Source organism: Falco peregrinus, chromosome 4, assembly GCF_023634155.1.
Source record: "Falco peregrinus isolate bFalPer1 chromosome 4, bFalPer1.pri, whole genome shotgun sequence".
NCBI classification, from domain to species: domain Eukaryota; kingdom Metazoa; phylum Chordata; class Aves; order Falconiformes; family Falconidae; genus Falco; species Falco peregrinus.
In genome coordinates, this window is record NC_073724.1 from 30,904,558 (window position 1) to 30,922,085 (window position 17,528).

General features: G+C 43.3%; 2 protein-coding genes across 3 annotated transcripts in view; one reads left to right on the plus strand and one right to left on the minus strand.

Moving 5' to 3' along the window:
- The first annotated feature begins 1,591 nt into the window (after positions 1–1,591).
- On the plus strand, positions 1,592–15,204 carry PDHA1 (pyruvate dehydrogenase E1 subunit alpha 1). Of its 2 annotated transcripts, XM_055802501.1 has the most exons (12): positions 1,592–1,787; positions 3,500–3,514; positions 4,913–4,981; positions 6,545–6,718; positions 7,468–7,594; positions 9,177–9,268; positions 9,645–9,737; positions 11,126–11,281; positions 11,490–11,561; positions 13,014–13,081; positions 13,927–14,035; positions 14,737–15,204. In XM_055802501.1, exons 1-12 carry the CDS (start codon positions 1,716–1,718, stop codon positions 14,899–14,901), a joined length of 1,212 nt encoding a protein of 403 aa, XP_055658476.1. In that variant the 5' UTR covers positions 1,592–1,715; the 3' UTR covers positions 14,902–15,204. The 2 variants fall into 2 exon arrangements, with proteins under 2 accessions (XP_055658476.1, XP_055658477.1); XM_055802502.1 differs by lacking the exon at positions 3,500–3,514 and having other exon boundaries at positions 1,593–1,787.
- Positions 15,205–15,267: 63 nt separating this feature from the next.
- The window catches only part of MAP3K15 (mitogen-activated protein kinase kinase kinase 15), an 87,278-nt gene continuing 85,017 nt past the window's right edge, over positions 15,268–17,528 (minus strand). Inside the window, exons 26-29 of the mRNA XM_055802503.1 lie at positions 17,238–17,350; positions 16,984–17,081; positions 16,314–16,390; positions 15,268–15,821 (exon numbers count right to left, since the gene is read on the minus strand). Of these exons, the coding sequence (XP_055658478.1) occupies positions 15,704–15,821; positions 16,314–16,390; positions 16,984–17,081; positions 17,238–17,350 (406 nt within the window). The 3' untranslated portion in view covers positions 15,268–15,703. The remainder of the gene's footprint in view (positions 15,822–16,313; positions 16,391–16,983; positions 17,082–17,237; positions 17,351–17,528) is intronic.

The window sequence follows — 17,528 nt, forward strand, 5'->3', positions numbered from 1 at the left end:
ACTCATGGGTAGATTTCATGGTTGCAAAAGTGACATTTCCATAATTTTTTAAGGCTTTCATCCCTTATATGTGAAAAGTTATAGATTAATATTGCTTCTTTTATACATCTCAGCCTGTGCCCAGGCACAGCATACCTCAGTGTACCTGCAGGACAGCAGCACGAAGGTAGGATGCTGAGTACTGCCAGTGCTCTATACTGTCACCTGTAGTTAAAGCTGAAGAAAGTTTGGTAATTTTCAGTCCTACAGCAGGCTGATGCCAAGTGTGGATTTGCTTTTCTAATGAACAACTAACCAAATACATAGAGTTAGGCTTCTTCATGACATCTGTCTGCACTTGTCTTCCTACTTTGTGTTACGGAGAAGATGAGGAAGAAATTACATTGGCCACTAGCGTCCTGTGTGGTAGAACAGGTGGGCAGCCAAGGAAGAAGATGAACAGTCCAGTGGGGATCCAGATGAAGCTGTGTTTTGGAAATAGATGCCCACTTTCTGTCCTCTCTGATGGAGGCTGAGGGTGTAGTTTGAGAAACACGTTTTCACTACCAATTACGCCTTAAACATTTACCACTTGTGCTGCAAATGCGCTGAGCTCTGTGCAACACTCAGGACTCAGCAGACACAAGCATTTGTGATCCAACAGGCAAACATAATTTACTTTCTGTTGCAGGGGGTGGGTGGGTGGTGGTGGTGTCACCTTTCAGCTGGATCTGTTCAGCGTTCAGCTCCAGGGTTGTGCAGGTGCCGATGCCAGCACTGCTCTGGGAAGCGGAGCAGGGGCAGGAGACAAGGCCCGGTGTGGAGGCAGGATAGCAGCGCAGGCGGTTCACCCGCTCTGGCCACCGCAAGCCGGTGTGTAACCGCACCCGCTCTGTGCACGCCACCGCAACCCGGTGTGTAACCGCAGCGTGAGCCTCTGAGTTGGGCTGAGAAAGGGGACGCTGGCTGGGAGACCCGCAGGTGCGATGTGATAACATCGTCGTACACTTCCCAGGGGGTGGCCGCCTGTGACATTAAAAGGAACCGTTTAACGCTTCGGTTACGCCGTGCCCATACAGCTCGGTCAGGGAATGCTCCCGCCAGCACCGCCCCCGCGCAGCGGGGCAGCGAAGGCCCCGGCCGGTGCCACGGCCCCGGGCTGCCGCGGGAAGGCGGCCGGGGACAGGGGCCGCGACACGGCCGAACCTTCCCGCATCGGGCGGGTCGGCACCTGCCGGCACCCAGGCGCGCCGCGACACCCCGAGGCTCGGGAACAAACTCGATCTTTCCTCGCATTGCACGGTCGGCTCCAGGGCCACTCCCGCCTTGGGGGGACTCGCCGACCCTCCGCACCGGCCCTCCCCCTGGACACGGCCCACACACTCGCCAGAAACCCCCACCCAGCGCTCCCGGTGCGGCGGGGGGCGGCAGGAGGGCTCACCGGGCAGGCGGGGCCACCGCCACCGCCACGCCCAGCTAGACCCCGCCGCCCCCGCCAGGCCCCGCCGCCTCCGCCGCGCCCGGCGCATGCGCGCCGCGGAGGAGGGACGCAGGGCAAGACGCCGGTCGGCCCACTGCCGGGGAGCGGTCCCGGGCGGCGGCGCCTGCGCCCTCACTTCGGGCAGCGCGTCGGTCGGCCGGGGGCGGGCGGCTGGCGGGCGGTCGCAGCCGGGCTCGGCGGCTGAAGGAGAGTCGAGGACGGGGACCCGCGCCAGGCGCTGCCGCCCCCCCGCTCCATGCGCAAGATGCTGCTGGCCGCGCTCTCCCGGGTGCTGCAGGGTCCGGCCGCCGCCACCGCCGGGAGGACAGTGAGTGTCGGCCGTTACCTGCCCGGCCGGGGCGTGGGGTTACCCGCGGGAGCGGTGGTGCGGAGGGGTGCGCGGGCCCTGCGGGGGAGCGGCGCGTCCCAGCGCCGGGGGGCGGGGGCGCGGCCGGTGGGGGGCGGCGGCGGCGGCGGCGGCGCGGTCACGGGCTTGTCCTTTGGAGGCAGCCCGCGCGTGACGGCGGGCAGCCCGGCTGCGTGGTTCCGGCGGCAAAATAAAAAGAACTTAAAAAAAAAAAAAAAAAAAAAAGTGTTGCTTTTTAATTCCCCCCCCCCCCCCCTCTGTTTAAAATAGCACGTGGAAACCAAGCGGTCGCTGCGCGCCCGAGCGCTCTTTGCAGACGCCTGTTACCGGCGCCCGGTGCCGTGCGGGGCTGCAGCAGCGGGCGGGGCCGCCTCCCCCTCGCGGGGCCCGGGGTGGGGGGGCTGCGGCCCGCGCGCGGCCTGTGGCGGCTAGGAGCGCGCGCCGGCGGGGGGGGTGGGCGGCTGGGGGCTGCGCTGCCTGCGGGGGGGGCTGGCAGCGCGGTGCGCGGCCGTCTGTGCGCTGTTTACGTCTTTAGCACGAGTGAAATGTGCCGATTCCTTTCTGAAACCCTTTCCTGGGCCCTTTGGTTTATTTTATTTCTCTCTGTATATTCAGACTGTCAGCACAGGTCAGGCCCTAGGCGGGGGGCACACGCACCCTTCTTGTTCCCTTTGAAATTCAGCCACCCGGCTTTCTGAGCGGCGTCACCTTTCCTTGCTCAAACAACAGGCCCTTTCCATCTCTCCCTGAATTTTCTTTCAAATCTTAGGGTTTTTTTTTAGTTCTGGGTTTTGGTTTTTGTTTTTTGGGGTTTTTTTTGCGTTAGCGCGTCATTTGTTGTGTTTTATCTCGTGTGTGTGAAAAAATTTTACCTCTTTGTTCTCCTTACGCCATTATAATGACTGTGGCCATGAGGAAAAATTAACCCTGCGGAAAAAAACCAAAAATGTTGGCAAGGTCAAGTCAGTGTTAAAGGAGACATTTTGGTGACTGGAGGTCACCTGCCTTTTTGCCATTGCAAGCGAATCTGTTACCGTAGCTCTGTTCTGAAGTAGCCCACTTCCCTAAGCACGCACTTGCGGAAGAACCAGGTGGGTGACTGGATCCGTGAGAGTCACGCAGGAGAGCAGATACACCAGAAGATCTTCCTCTGTGTGTTGAGACTGTGTAGCTAGAAGTATTTCCTAATTTACAAATGAAACACGTATATTAAAATTTTCATATATGGGTGTCTAAAATTAGTCCCTTACTGCAAGTACTTGGCCTGCTCCTGACATGCTGCGTTTTCCTAGAATTCCAAACTGGATATCGTTTGGATATCTTAATAGAGGATCCTAGTGATTTCCAAATATGTAAATATTTGTCTTGAATTGTTCCAGTGCATTTATAGCAAAGGTATAAATTACCAAATAAATAGAAGCAGTCTTAATCCATAAAGCAGTATTTTATAGATGCTTTGAGCATATTGCAAAGAGTATAGTTGGATTTCTGTGACGTAAAGCTTACCTGTAAGGAAACTACCTCTTAACAGCGTTCTAGTTGGCTAATAATTTGGTGACTTCTCCCCTAATTATTTGTTATAGTTACTTATCCTCTTTCTCTTCTTCCTCTTTTTTTTTTTTTTTTTTTCTTTCTTCTCCTTTTATTTTTCCTTCCAAATGCTGCTAACCTAGGGAGCCGTTAGTGAGGTAAGGCCTGAATCAGTCTTGTCAAGATTTGTTTTTGATACATGTACTGGCCATGTATTAGAACTTTTGTACAGACTCCTCAGTGTTGCTTTTATGTTCTGTTCGGGGCAGGGGGTTCAGCCAGATGGCCTACAGAGGTGTCCCTTCCAACCTTCATTGTTCTGTGATTCTGCAGATCCCAAACGCTTGATTTACATGCAGCTCTAGAAGTAAAATAGCTATTTTTCACTGATAATGTTGATGTGTTGCTGTAAACAGTGTAGAAACTAGGTTTAAATTAAAAACTCTTAAATATTTTATCTGATAATGGGGTGGGGGACTGTGATTGCTAAATCAAACATGTGACAGAATGGATAACCAAGATGGATTGAGAAACTTTTCCTGGCTTTTTTTCCAAGCTTTATACCTGTCAGTCAGACCTTTTTTTTGGAGGCAGTGACCTGGATGTTCTCAAAACTTTGAAATAACGAATCTTCAGCTAAATGTACGTGAATTCCATGGTTGAATGAGCTACTGACATTTTTGTGTAAATTAGCAATACAATTTTGCCACTAAAGATGTATTGCATTCCTCATGCTACAGCCACAGCACATGCATGGACAGATGAACATCCTATCTGATGCTGCAGCGAAACTTAGTAATCTAAAAATACCAGATGTCAGATGTTCATTAGTCAAGAGCCTGTGTTCGTTCAAGACACAACAGTATTTTTACTCTTATCTCTCCCTTACCATGTCACCATTTCTGTTGTTCTGTATTTCATGTATCCTCAGGTATGTCACCTTTTATGTTTCTGTATCATTTGTAAGTAGCACCCATGCTGTTACCTGCTTAAATGATACTCTCTTGTCTTCATCGTTGCCTTGTGCCCCCCCCCGGCTTCTCTTCCTATTGAAAAGAAAGAGCTAGAGTACTTCGTATTCCAGAAATCTACTGGGTTGTTTTGTTTTGGTGGGTTTTGTTTTTCCCAAATAATGTTTCGGTTCTATCAAGGCAAAATTACACTCCGTGCAGAGCGCTATCAAAATCTGCACTGACTGTCTCTACTCATATAGGCAGTCTGGTATGTGCAAGGAAAAACACTTCTGTAGTTTTGATGCTCTTCACAGTGTTTTGAAACTTACTGGTTTTAATGTAGATAATCAAGGGTATTAGAAATTTAAAATTCTGTTCTCCTTTTCTAATCTTTATTTTAAACACTGGGTTTTAAAGGACTTACAGCACATCTGTACGAAATAAAAGTTCTGTAGTATTATAGGGGTATGCCACTGGTGAGTTTAATCGAGAAGTTACTTCAATTTGGGAGTACTGTTAGAAATTACTTGATAATTCACCTACTTTTCTGTGATAATTACCTTGAAATATTGCTCATGTTTTGTTTTGTTGGTTTTTTTTAAGGCATCTCGAGTGGTGGTAGCATCACGTAACTATGCAGACTTTGCAAGTGAAGCCACATTTGAAATTAAGGTAACAAAGCTGAACACTTAATACTGGCATTCTGTGTGTTTGTTGTAGATCGTGAAATCATGGACTTGCCCTCTTATCTTTTTCAATAAGAAAAATACTGTTTGAATTTCCAGAACCAAACCCCTCACTGTCTGACCTGATTTCTAAACGCAGCTGGAGGTACTGTGCTTGACAGTATGTAGTAATGTTACTTGTTTCTTAAGAATGTGAAGTGGTGATTCTTTGCGGCTGCGATACTGCAGTTGAACTGTGAGAATGGAGTCACAAAGGAGCTAAAGAACCTTTTCTGCTCAGAGGGAAGACTATCAAGGTTTCCTTAATGCTTGTAAAACAAATAGCTGGTGTTTGCTGCCTACCCTGTCTTTCCATCTCCCTTTTGTTTACGGAGTCATGGGTGCTCTATCCCAGATGTCCAACTGATTGAGGTCTGTATGGATTTTGGAGGAAAAAATAAGACATCCTTTTAATGCTTTACTTGGTGCTGCTCAAAAAATATGTGTTATATCCTGTCAGCTTTCCCCTGCGGCTGGGTCTTAGGAAAAAGGTGATGTGTCTATTGGCAGTAGCTTTTGTGCTGGCTTTCCATTCAGGAATTGCTAAAAGAAAATCTGTAAGAAATTATTTGGTTTTCCTCCTACCTGCTCCCTGTTTGTCTGTGCCTGTAAAGTACTAAAGTTGTTTCACAGGTGGAATGGAGGGAAAATATGTTTATATGAAAAATTTTCTGAGTAGATACAAGGTTTAGTGTTTGTTCCTGTGTTGATTACAAGACTCCTAAGTTTCTATTGTTATGTGAACTCCGAAGCAAAACTGTCTGTAGTTTGCCCATGTGTTACATCCAATTCATCTAGGTGTCAGTGGATTTGCTCTGGAGAGACTTTTGCTTTAATATAAACTTTGACCTGTGTAGCAGTATTTTGGCCAATTAATCTGCACTGACAGAGCAATTTTAGTCTGTTCCACTGAACTTAACTGATTATTTTTTTTAATGATTATTGTTTTATTTTTAATTTTATTTGTTTTGTATGGGTGCCTAAAATCAGCCCTCTCAGTAGACTCCGTGGTTTGGCGAAGAAGTTGTACTGTACACATGGTGGTTTGACTGGCAGAGTGGCTAGTGCAGTGGTGGTTTACTACTGCTTGTTAGAAGTGTGGTAGAAGAGATGAGATCCAGTCTTAGGGCCAGATCTTTCGAACTATTTCATAAAGGAAACTCTTTTCTTGTCTCTTCACTAAGTCTCTGTAGCTCTTACCAAGTATTTGGCCTGCAACAACCATGGAAATTTCCCATATTTTGTGAGGACTGCAGTTCATCTACTACTTGTGGGAGATAGATCTCCATTCAAAAAATGAAGCTTTGTATCTTTATTATATATATTTATTTATTTCCCTGAATTGGGAAATAGCACACAAATTTTACAAGTTATTCTGACCTATGAATTTAGGTTTTGCTTTTTTAAAATGTATGCTCTGAATTTGAAAATGGCACACCATTAAAAAACTGTGATACTCATAAATAGGATGACTGACTTTCAGGAAATAACTACTTGTTCAACTCTGCAGAAATGTGACCTCCATCGCCTGGAAGAAGGCCCTAGTACCACAGCAGTGATGACTCGAGAGGAGGGGCTCCATTACTACAAGACAATGCAGACCATACGACGCATGGAGCTGAAGTCTGACCAGCTGTACAAGCAGAAGATCATTCGTGGCTTCTGCCACTTATATGATGGTCAGGTAAGATTATTTCCACCCCCCCCACCCCCACCCCCCCCCCCAAGAGGTTTTATATTTTCTCACCTTGCTTAACATAGGGATTTGAATAGAGTGGAGTATCTGTGTACAATGGCTGAAGTTGTAGATGGATCTGTGTTTTAGTGTGTTACTTCTTTAAAAACAATGTCTTGGCACACAAGGGAATCCCTGAGATCTTGGGATAGCAACAGGAAAAGAGAGAAGGCAAGGTGCAGCTGACAGCTGAATGTGAGGAATGAGCAACTGCAGCATATTGAATTCAACACATTTGGAGGCCCACATCCTCCTCCTCCTCAAGCTTCATTGATGTTTTTTGTTCCATGTCTTAGAGCTCATGTGCCCGCTAAAAAGCAACAGCCAGGAGAAGGAACTTCATAAACTTGGTGAAACTTTGCTCTCTGGCCACTCCCCTGCCATTTTTTGAATTGGGGTTGTTTAGATGCTTCATCTGGGAGATGGGTGTACAAAACGTCCACAGATTTTTGTAGCTTCTAGTTCCTCTCCTGTCTGCCTTTGTTAATCAGAGTCTGGATGAAATTTTGGAGCCCAAGGCTGTTGTAGCTCCAGGCCTGCCACCCCTCAGGATTTAAGGCAGTCTCCTGTATCTGTGCTCTTCCTGTGTTTCCCTGGTATTTGATGTGTGTGGGTTCATAGCTGGCCCTTGCCACACTGATGTCTGTGGGAGTTGTGTGCTTTTCTTCATTGCTAAGCGTGCTTTTCCTTTGTAACAGGAGGCTTGCTGTGTAGGGCTTGAAGTTGCCATAAAGCCTACAGACCATGTGATAACAGCTTACAGAGCTCATGGCTTTACTTACGCACGAGGAGTGCCTGTTCGAGAAATTCTTGCAGAACTTACAGGTTTGTGCTAAGTAAAATGAGCATTCACGTACTGCTTTACTTGTGTCAGAATTTTTTATTCAAATTCAAAATGATTCTGATGCAGAAAGTATGCTGGAGCTTCAGAAACAGTTTAGTGACGTAGCAGAATAAATAAGTTTCATAATTCTATGATAAACCCACTTTTAACATAAAATGTAGGTCATAGGGGATATTTAAGTGCTGGTACTTCTAAAGCATAAATTCAGAAAGCTTTTCTTGATACCATATACTGGATTTGTTGTGGTGCAGCAGCTCATTTAAATAGAACTTGCCGGTGGTAGGCATTTGTTCTCCATACAACAGGGCATTACCCTCACTAGGAGACAGACTTGGATTTTCAGAATTATGCTGCTGAAGTCTTGGGAAGACTGGTAAACACCAATTGTAATGGTAAACTGATTTGGAAAATCTGACTGTAACAAGAATAGCAAAAAATTACATTGATCAGTTAGGAGTTCTTAAATACTTTCTAAAATAAAGGATTGTACAGAAAGTGGAAGGAGATTACTGAAGTTAAATTGCAATTAAGGAAAACAGTTTTCTGATAAAAAATTAGACAATTCTGGGTTTGCTTTGGCCTTAGCTGGCAGAATCTGTGAAAGCTCACATGAAACCACTTCATAAGCACATGAAAGATATGAGAAAGATCAATAATAAAAATTATTAACTAAGAAGAAGAAGTACAAATTCCAGAAAGAGATCCAGCATTCAACTTTTAAAATAAACACCAAGGTTAAGGCACAAAAACCAACTAAACAAGCTGTGCTTATTAGAAATAAAATATAAGCCTTTGCAGCTAGTAACAAGAAAGATCGGAATAAGAAATGGAGTGGGCTGGTGAGAAACTCTATTCTTAGACCAGCTCATTTAAATAGCATTTGTTGTAATGCTTCATGGACCACTAGTTATCTTCAAATTACAGCTTGGAAAAAGCTGGGCTAGGTGGCTTTTTGATGTTTATCCTGGGGTGGGATGGGGAGCTCTTGGTCATATTTTTTGGTTTGGGTTGGTTTTGTTATTTTATTTTGGTTTTATTTCATGTCCTGCCTGCAATTTTTACTATATGGTTATTGTCAAGTGGAGGACAAGTGTAGGTCATTGCAACTACTTTGGAAAAGTGTTCCTACCTTTCTTGCAGAAGACAAAAGTAATAAGGACTGTATATACTAGTTCTTACAGATTACATATATGAGAAATACAGACAGTGTTGGCTATTAAAAAAACCCAACCAACAAACAGCGAACCCATATTTATCAGAAAGTATTTTGACATAGTAGGACACTGAAACTTCTTGGTTGATTTTAAAACTTCTTAATTTCATTCTGCATTTCTTGAATTATGTTTTCATTATCGTTCTCTTTTTCCCTCTTCTTGAATTTGTTTTGTGATTTGTTTAGCATAAACTCTTTGGGGAGAGGCCATTGTGTCTTAATTCCACATAGATCTAATGACAACAACATAGTCTTAGTGTTAATACCTTTAGGATTTGAATTAGATGTTCCTATTTGCATGGTATTTTTCCTCCAGAAAAATATATAATTGCTTATTATTTATGTTTCAGGTCGAAAAGGAGGATGTGTGAAGGGAAAAGGAGGATCAATGCATATGTATACCAAAAACTTCTATGGTGGCAATGGTATTGTTGGTGCTCAGGTATATACATGACTTTGACTTTAAAGCCCAAGTTGAATTTGGCTCCTGTCCTCTGCCATTGTTTCCTCTCAGTTTGGGTGGTTTGAGCTTGTATACAGATACTGTTGCTCTCTGGCTATTAAAGCTGTTATGTCTTTATTCTGGTTTTCTCACTGTTCCATAAACTGCAGCAAAAGTGAATCAAATTGAGAATATAGTTAATGTTTATATTTTGGCTGTTATACAGACTGGAACAAAAGGAAGTGGGTTGGTAACGACTTGTTTGTGGAGCCGATATCTAATAGTGTAAATGTCTCTTTACAATTCACAAGCTGCCTATCTCCAACTCCTTTAAACATTGTTCTAAAATTTTGGTTTGTCCTGTATTCTGTGATAGGTTCCTCTTGGAGCTGGGATTGCGCTGGCCTGTAAATACTTCGGTAAAAACGAAATCTGCCTGACGTTATATGGGGATGGTGCAGCCAACCAGGTAAATGAGCCTGTCTAGTGTGGCTCTGTGAGGAAGAGTTAGACTGTGGGTAGTCAGTTTTCCTTCTGTGAACTGTGAGCTCTGCCCTTCCACCAAGTAGTGGGAGAGCACCTTTCCCCCTGCCTGTGTCCTACCTGCAACCCAGCCAACGTCTGACTTGGAACTTGTGCTAGGATTGTTGTGTTGGGCTTTCTGCTGCAAGGGTGCTTTGTTAAAGGAGTCCACTGACAGTGAAAAAGCAATCCTGGGGAGAGGGAAGTCCACCGTCAAGCTGCAGTTCATTGCAGTTTTCCTTACGGCTTTTGTTCCGAAGTTCTGTTTGCTGAGACATACTTCGTGTAGGTGGCTGGGCATCTTCCAAGTTTTGAATACTAGCACCTCTTATTTGTGTTCTTAAGCATTTGAGTAGGAGTATGTTTCAAGAACGGTGTAGTTGTTAGAGGAGTGATTCAGATGAACAGTTAAGAAGTTAATTACTAGTTGCTTTTTATATATCAGGATTGTACCGTGTGCTTGGATTTTCCTATGTTTTGGACCTGTGCAAATGTCTGTCCTTCCCTGCCTCTATTTTGAACTCTGCCCTTGTCGCTAGAGCGGAGGGAAAGCTTCTTGGCTCCTTCCCTTCTGGAGGGCTCCAGATACTCAGGGAGCCAGCAGGGCTGATGTTTAATTATGTCATCGTGTGAGTCATGGGAGGAGGGGGTTCCAGTTGCACTTGGCTCATCTAAGCGTTACACCCAGTGGTCTCTGTGCTGTAAGGAGAGCTCTGAAGGACAGCAGTGAAGATGAGAGTGCTGCTGCATAGGGAGAAACATGTAATTTACATTTCTGAAGACAGGAGAGGACAGAGCCACTTAGCATTGACATTCCAGCCAGTCTTTTCACGTTATCTGCAGAGATGTTCAGCCAGATAAGAAATTGGTGGTTTAGAGCATACTGTTGATGCAATTTCCCAAACAGGTGGATTATGGTTCTTAGTTTTCTCTGTCTTTGACTTCGGGTAGCAAGGCTGACGCAGTCACTGCGGTCAACCTTTTCTATTACTTTGCTGTAGCAAGCGTCCTGCCAGATTAGTCACCTGTGAAGTAATTTAGGACTGTTGCTGAAGTAATTAATTTAAAGCTGAAGGTTTTGTGCCACCCTAACACAGGTACTGATACAGGCTTAAAAATTAATTTCTATAAACTATTAGTTGAGATGAAAGCTACCTTACATAATGTAGCTTCTTTTTTTATTCCTGCTGAGCTGCAGCAACTGGCTGGTTTCAGATCATTTTTAGTACTAAAATTTCTCCTAGCTAGACCTGTGCAACTGAATGATTTTCAGTAGAGCCTAATGCTCCAAGGCTGGGCTCCCTGTCTGGATGTAATTTGCTCTTTTTCTTTCAGGGCCAGATATTTGAAACATACAATATGGCCGCCTTGTGGAAGCTGCCTTGTATTTTTATCTGTGAGAACAATCGGTATGGAATGGGAACTTCAGTTGAAAGAGCTGCAGCCAGTACTGACTACTACAAAAGAGGAGACTTCATTCCAGGGCTCAGGGTGAGCACAGTCACAGCTTTCTTCAGGGGGGATGTGCCTGCACACACCTGCACAGTACAGACATATGTATGCATTTTTTTATTTATAAAAAAAATTTTAAGTATAGGAAAATTTGAAACTGAATTCCTATTGCACTTGTGGAAGTACTGAAATGGGAAGTTTGGGGTTTGACATCTTTCTGCCTCAACTTGTAGTTTCTGTTTATCAGGTGGATGGCATGGATGTTCTCTGTGTTCGAGAAGCAGCAAAATTTGCAGCTGAGTACTGTAGATCTGGAAAAGTAAGTCTGTAATCATCATTCCTTTTCCATAGGTGAAATTCTTAGCCAGATTTTTGCTGCATGAAGAGTTCCTTCTCCAGTCACTGTTGAAACTTTATTTGACCTTTATTTTCTTTGTTCTGCACTGTATTGAACCTGTAAGCAATTAAGTGGTTCTTCAGTTTTGTTAGAATTTATTAACATGCAGTTGGTATTAACCAAGCATCTAAAAAAAAAATAATACTCTGTTACTCGGTCATCTTTTTCCCCATTTTTACTCCAGTTAAATTCTGTTGTGAAAGGTGTTCTGACTGTCAGGCAGTTGTGTTCTTTGTGAAGAGTTTAATTAGGGGAAGCATCAAGGGAAGTAGCAATTATTCTATTTACAATAAGTGGAAAGTGAAGTAAAAGTTTTGTGAGTCAGCATTAGTGTCTTATCACCCAAGTACGATATGGTGGTTTTGAAGATTTTTAATATTTGGTGAAATAATACTTGCACCGGGAACATACAACAGAGAAAGGTTTACACAGAAGAGTAAGGTTCTGTGAGTTACAATCTTACAGTGAAACAACAGGCAATTTGAAATAGTCTTGAGTAATGGCACTTCCAGTGACATTGGAAGGGAAGAAATGGTTTAACGCTGCTCAGTAAGAACATGAGACTAAATGCTTACATTTGATGCCGAAAAACCTCGGAATGAAGAAAACTGCGAAGAGACTTTTTGTACTTCTAGCAGCAAGGCATTTATTATCAGCGCAGGGTAGTTCGCACCACAGAAACTCGCACCGAAGCACAGGTGTGAAACAGGCTAATTTATACATTTGACATACATGATTGCGACATTCTCATACATTATTCATGTAATTATGACATCTCATTGCATATTAATGATGGGCAGAGTCTAGGCAGGGCCTGTGTGGAGTTTAGGTGGCGTCTTCTCTTGGCATCAATTTTTAGAGGGTCATTCAGGCCTTCAGCCTCACTCAGGTGATCTTCCTCAGAGCTGCACTTTTCAACTTTCTTTCATAAGTGCCCCTGCGAGGATCTTGTACATGAATCTTGGCTTGTTACCATTTTCTTCCATTGATGTGTCTAACTCTACCTACTTTATGATTTCTAGTACCTGGTACAGCGATTTCCAACAGTGGCTCAGGCCTGGGCACAGGGAGCAAGAGCAGGGCGATTCAGCACTACATGCTTGGTTCCTCAGTAACCAAGTTGAGCAATCTTGTAAGGCAGGACAGAACTTTTACCTGAGACTTTTCTCAGGTGGATCCTTTAGACCTTTTTCCTTTCACATTTTATTAGTTATGATAATATTTTTTTTAAATTTTTTTTTAAATTAAACTGAGAAAAATCATTGAATTAAAATCGTTCATCACCGGTGCAATTCATCTATGGCAAATAATTGCTGCTGTACCAACAAGTTGGTCACTCAAGGTAGTAACACTGTATTGTTTTTTCTTTTGAAGGGTCCTATTCTGATGGAGTTACAGACCTACCGTTACCATGGCCACAGTATGAGCGACCCTGGAATAAGGTACTGTGATACTCTTTCTAGTATTCACTGAAAACAAGTGGTTGTGGTCGAACTCCTGAAACTCTTGGATCAGTGTTTTAAATCCGCTGTGAAGTGCATTTAAAAGTTACGATATTGGTATGAGTGGTCTGATCACTCATTGCTCAGTTGATAATCCGTGGCCATATCACATACTGGTTTTACGCGTGGTATTAAGAGATTTAGTTTTAGAACAAGCACAGAGTCTGTTAAACTTCTGTGCTTTCTAATAATGAGTTCTGCTTTCAGTGCAACTTTATAGTGTGTTGTAATTAAGCTTTGACTGAAAAGCAGCATGCTTTTCCAGGGATTTTACAGTCTTTTAAACCCTGTAAGCTAAAATGACAGGAATGGTTTGGACTGTCCAGTCAAGTAGAACGCTTCTTAAAAATACAAATATACAGGTGCCAATACAAGTTGGGCAACAATTCCGAATTGATTCACATGAAGTAGAGGTGTATCCTAGTGCTTTGTTGGAAACTTGTAGGGAATTGGAAGCATGCAACAAGTCATGTAGCTCCCCCCTAGGGGTGATGGGAAGGAGGAAATACAGCCTCTCATGGTGACTGTCTCTGGCTGGGATTGCTCCCTTTTCCCTGCCTGTGACACTACAGTCTGGAGCTACTTGAGCTCAGTTACTGCTTACAGACCCAAGTGTTGTAGATGTAGCTGTGCCACCTTTGGGCGATGAATGTCACTGTATTTTCATTGCACTGCTGACAATTCTTTGGTCATACCTATTTCTAAAAGCAGGCTGTGTCCAGAACCTCACCTCTGTTCAAGGATACCCCTGAAGAAGTTCATGTCTTTGCTTGTCTTGCTCATAGCTATCGTACTAGAGAAGAAATTCAAGAAGTGAGAAGCAAAAGTGATCCCATTACGTTGCTGAAGGACAGAATGGTCAACAATAACCTTGCTAGCATTGAGGAATTAAAGGTATGGTGTTTAGTTGCTATATGAGCAAGCTCTTGAGCATTCATACACTAGTGATCTCCAAAAAGCACATCATAGGGCAGCGTGCATCACTTGCTCTTTGACGTTCTTTGAAGTTTGTTTTAACATCATTTTTATGGGTGAGGGTGAAGTTTTGTTGCAGACCAGCTAACGAAGCTGCAGTCTGCTGGAAAGGCCTGTTGCTTTTGGGCACCGAGTGTAACTCAGCAGTGTAAGGCTGTGTATGGGTGGTAGTATTTCAAATACAGCTCTTGCCATACACTAACATGTAGAAATTGAAATTGCCCAGGCGTTCGCAACTACCTAGGGCAGGAGCAACTCTCTGGAAGGGAAATGGTTACTAGTGAGAAAATCCTAGTGAAGGAGCCAGAAACCTAAGCAAATCTTACATAATACATCCGTCAACTCTAAGAGTGTCAGTGTCAGGTATTTTTAACGTAGCTGGCAGAACAGAAAAGGCAGAGGTTCAGTGGGGTCATGTTCCTCTGGCAGCAAGTTATCCATACTATCCAAAAGGGACAGAAAATTGCAGTTTGGTAAGGAGGGAGTTTTCACAGGCTACAGTTTATGTTTATAGACAGTGTTAACGCTAATTCTGACCAATACTTAATCATGGTGTTTAAATTCAAAATTGTGATGCTTTTTATGAGCTGTCTTCAAATAAGCATCCATTTTTGGTTTAGGAAATTGATGTGGCAGTAAGGAAGGAGATTGAGGAAGCCGCTCAGTTTGCTACCACTGACCCGGAGCCACCATTGGAAGAACTAGGTAACCACATCTATTTCAATGAGCCACCCTTTGAAGTGCGTGGCCCAAACCAATGGATAAGGTACAAGTCTGTGAGCTAAAGGCCTTTTTGTTGGCATAACTTATTCATAAGAATAAGTGAATGCATTTAAAGGAACTCTAATGACTCGGAAACAACTGTTAAGCTTATTTAAAAGCTCTTTTTCAAAAGAGGAAATGTGTAGGGATCCATCTCTGCAGATTTTCTTAAAAACACTGAACGTTGTTTCAGAGGGAGCTAAATTAAGAGAAAGCAGTGGTTTATTTAAATTGCTATATATTTGCTTTACTGACTTGTCTTTGAATTGCTGTATGTGTTATGTACAGTGTAAAAAAAAAAGTATTAAACTCAAACCACTAGATAAGTGTTTGTTTGCTTTGTTTCTTGATGAACCACTTCTGTAAAAAAAAAAACCCCACCAAAAATGTTTAACTGCTATGGCTTTGCTGCTGAAAAGTTACTAAATAAGAACATCAGTGAGAGTAGCTTTAATGCAAAAAGGTGTATACGTTCATCTATGAAGAAGTGACATATGCTCTAGCACACCGCCTCCCTGCTCAAACCCTCAGCCAGCAGAACTGTAACGCATTTTAAGTTCACAGTTTTCACAGCCATTTCAGGTGTGTGGTACCTGTTCCACTAAAAAGGATTTTTTTCTCAGCTAATATTTTATATTACATTGATGGGCATCTGAGTTCTATACTACTCTGTCATAAATAATTCCAGTGCATTGACACAGACTTTTAACAGCTGTTACTATTCACTGTATATTACACTGATGGTCAAACAAGCTACATAATTGTGCAAAACCTGCAAGGCAGCTGTACATACATCTAATAATTTAAGTGTTAGGAATGTGTCTGTCATTTGCTTATTCCCACTTCAGGTTCTTCTGAAGCATTAACCTTCTCCACTGAGGTCTTACCAGATGTTTGCCGGTGGCTTAATATTGCATTCCAAATTCTGCAGAGAAGACCACCCCTGTATGAAGAAGAATGAAGAACAGTTAGGGAAAACTCCCTCATCTCCCTTACTTTAAAGTGAGCAAGAAGTAAAGCCCTAGGTCATAGCAGTTATCACAGCACACAGAAAAAAACTGCATGTCTTTTATAGCTAAAACTTCTTTCAGGTCAGCCAGGAGTTAACAGAATGATGATGAAAGGACTTGAATCAATGGGGAGGAAAGACAGGCATGAAGAACTCACTTATTTTCCATACGATTACATCATTCTGAAGGGTGCAGAAATAGCTCCCAACCTTGATAAATACCAAGACTTAGATGGCTTGAAGCACCCTGGGTGCAGTTGTTAACGCTGCAGCAGTGAAGACATGAAAAACTTTAACAGCAAATCAGAGATGAATTTCACAGCAGTGGCCACTGAACTAATCGCTGACCTATCTGAATAACCTAACTTCAAAAAAAGTTTTTTTACAAACTACTTCAATTAACAATGAACTGAAGTACTTTCTTACCGCAGTTGAAGATACCGCAGATCATCTTTAGTGATATCATTAAGGACAGCACTTAGTGTGTAATCTTCTTCGGCAAACTAAAAGGCAAATTTGTTCCTGAATTAATATGTCTTCTTTGAAACCAAACTGCTACTTTTCATGGAATGGTTTGGGTTGGAAGGGACCTTAAGGACCATCTAGTTCCAACCCCCCTGCCCTGGGCAGGGACACCTTCCACTAGACCAGGTTGTTCCAAGCCCCGTCCAGCCTGGCCTTGAACGCTTCCAGGGCTGGGGCATCCACAGCTTCTCTGGGCAACTGTTCCAGTGCCTCACCACCCCCCCAGTAAAGAATTTCTTCCTTTGTATCAAATCTACCCTCTTTCAGTTTGAAACCCTTGTCCTACCATTACCTGGCCCTGTAAAGAGACACCCTCCAGCTTTTTTGTAGGCCCCCTTTAGATCCTGGAAGGCTGCTATAAGGTGTCCCCAGAGCCTTCTCTTCTCTGTCTTCACAGGAGAGGGGCTCCAGCCCTCTTGTCTTCCTGGCCCTCCTCTGGACTTACTCCAACAGGCCCATGTCCTTCTTATGCTGGGGCCCTGAGAGCTGAACACAGCGCTCCAGTACTTACTAGTACAATAACCTTTTTTTTCAAAAGGTGATTTTTTTGGTTGTTTTTTTTTTTTTTTACCCTCTTAATGGCATCCAAGTCTGCTCCTTGTTGTTTCAGCCAATTCATGAGCTCAGGATCTGCATTCTCTCTAAAAGCTGCTGCAGAACATTGGGAGTCTTTAACAGAAAACAAACGTATAGGTTAATACACCTCATAACTAGGGCAAAAGTGATGGTTTTCAGACTACTGAAGTTAAAATAGATGGTCTTTTATCCTTTAAACACATGACCCCATACATTTGTGTGCAACTGTTATACAGTATCTTCTCGTACCTTCGGGTTTAAGTTTTAATCGAAGCAAGTGTAATTCCTGAGTTTTTTGCTCCAGAGATTGTCGTAAGAGGGCCTGATACTCTCTCTCCTTCTGAACAAGGTTTTCCAAAAGCCTGTTAGCACATGAGGGAGATCAAAAACAACCATACTGAGAGTAAGCCTAGGTAAAAAATAATATCATTTCCAATTACTACTGAAGGACAGAGACACTTGAGAGGTGCTGTCTTAAATAACATAATATATGGCTTACAACGTTTTGGTTGTCTGGGAGTCACTTAGTGGTGACGCTTC

Excerpts from the sequence above, each read along its gene's own strand:
- PDHA1 (XM_055802501.1), top strand. The coding sequence starts at position 1,716 with ATGCGCAAGATGCTGCTGGCCGCGCTCTCCCGGGTGCTGCAGGGTCCG. Across the intron at positions 11,562-13,013 it reads AGTACTGTAGATCTGGAAAA|GGTCCTATTCTGATGGAGTT; the intron begins GTAAGTCTGTAA and ends TTTCTTTTGAAG. Across the intron at positions 13,082-13,926 it reads ATGAGCGACCCTGGAATAAG|CTATCGTACTAGAGAAGAAA; the intron begins GTACTGTGATAC and ends TCTTGCTCATAG.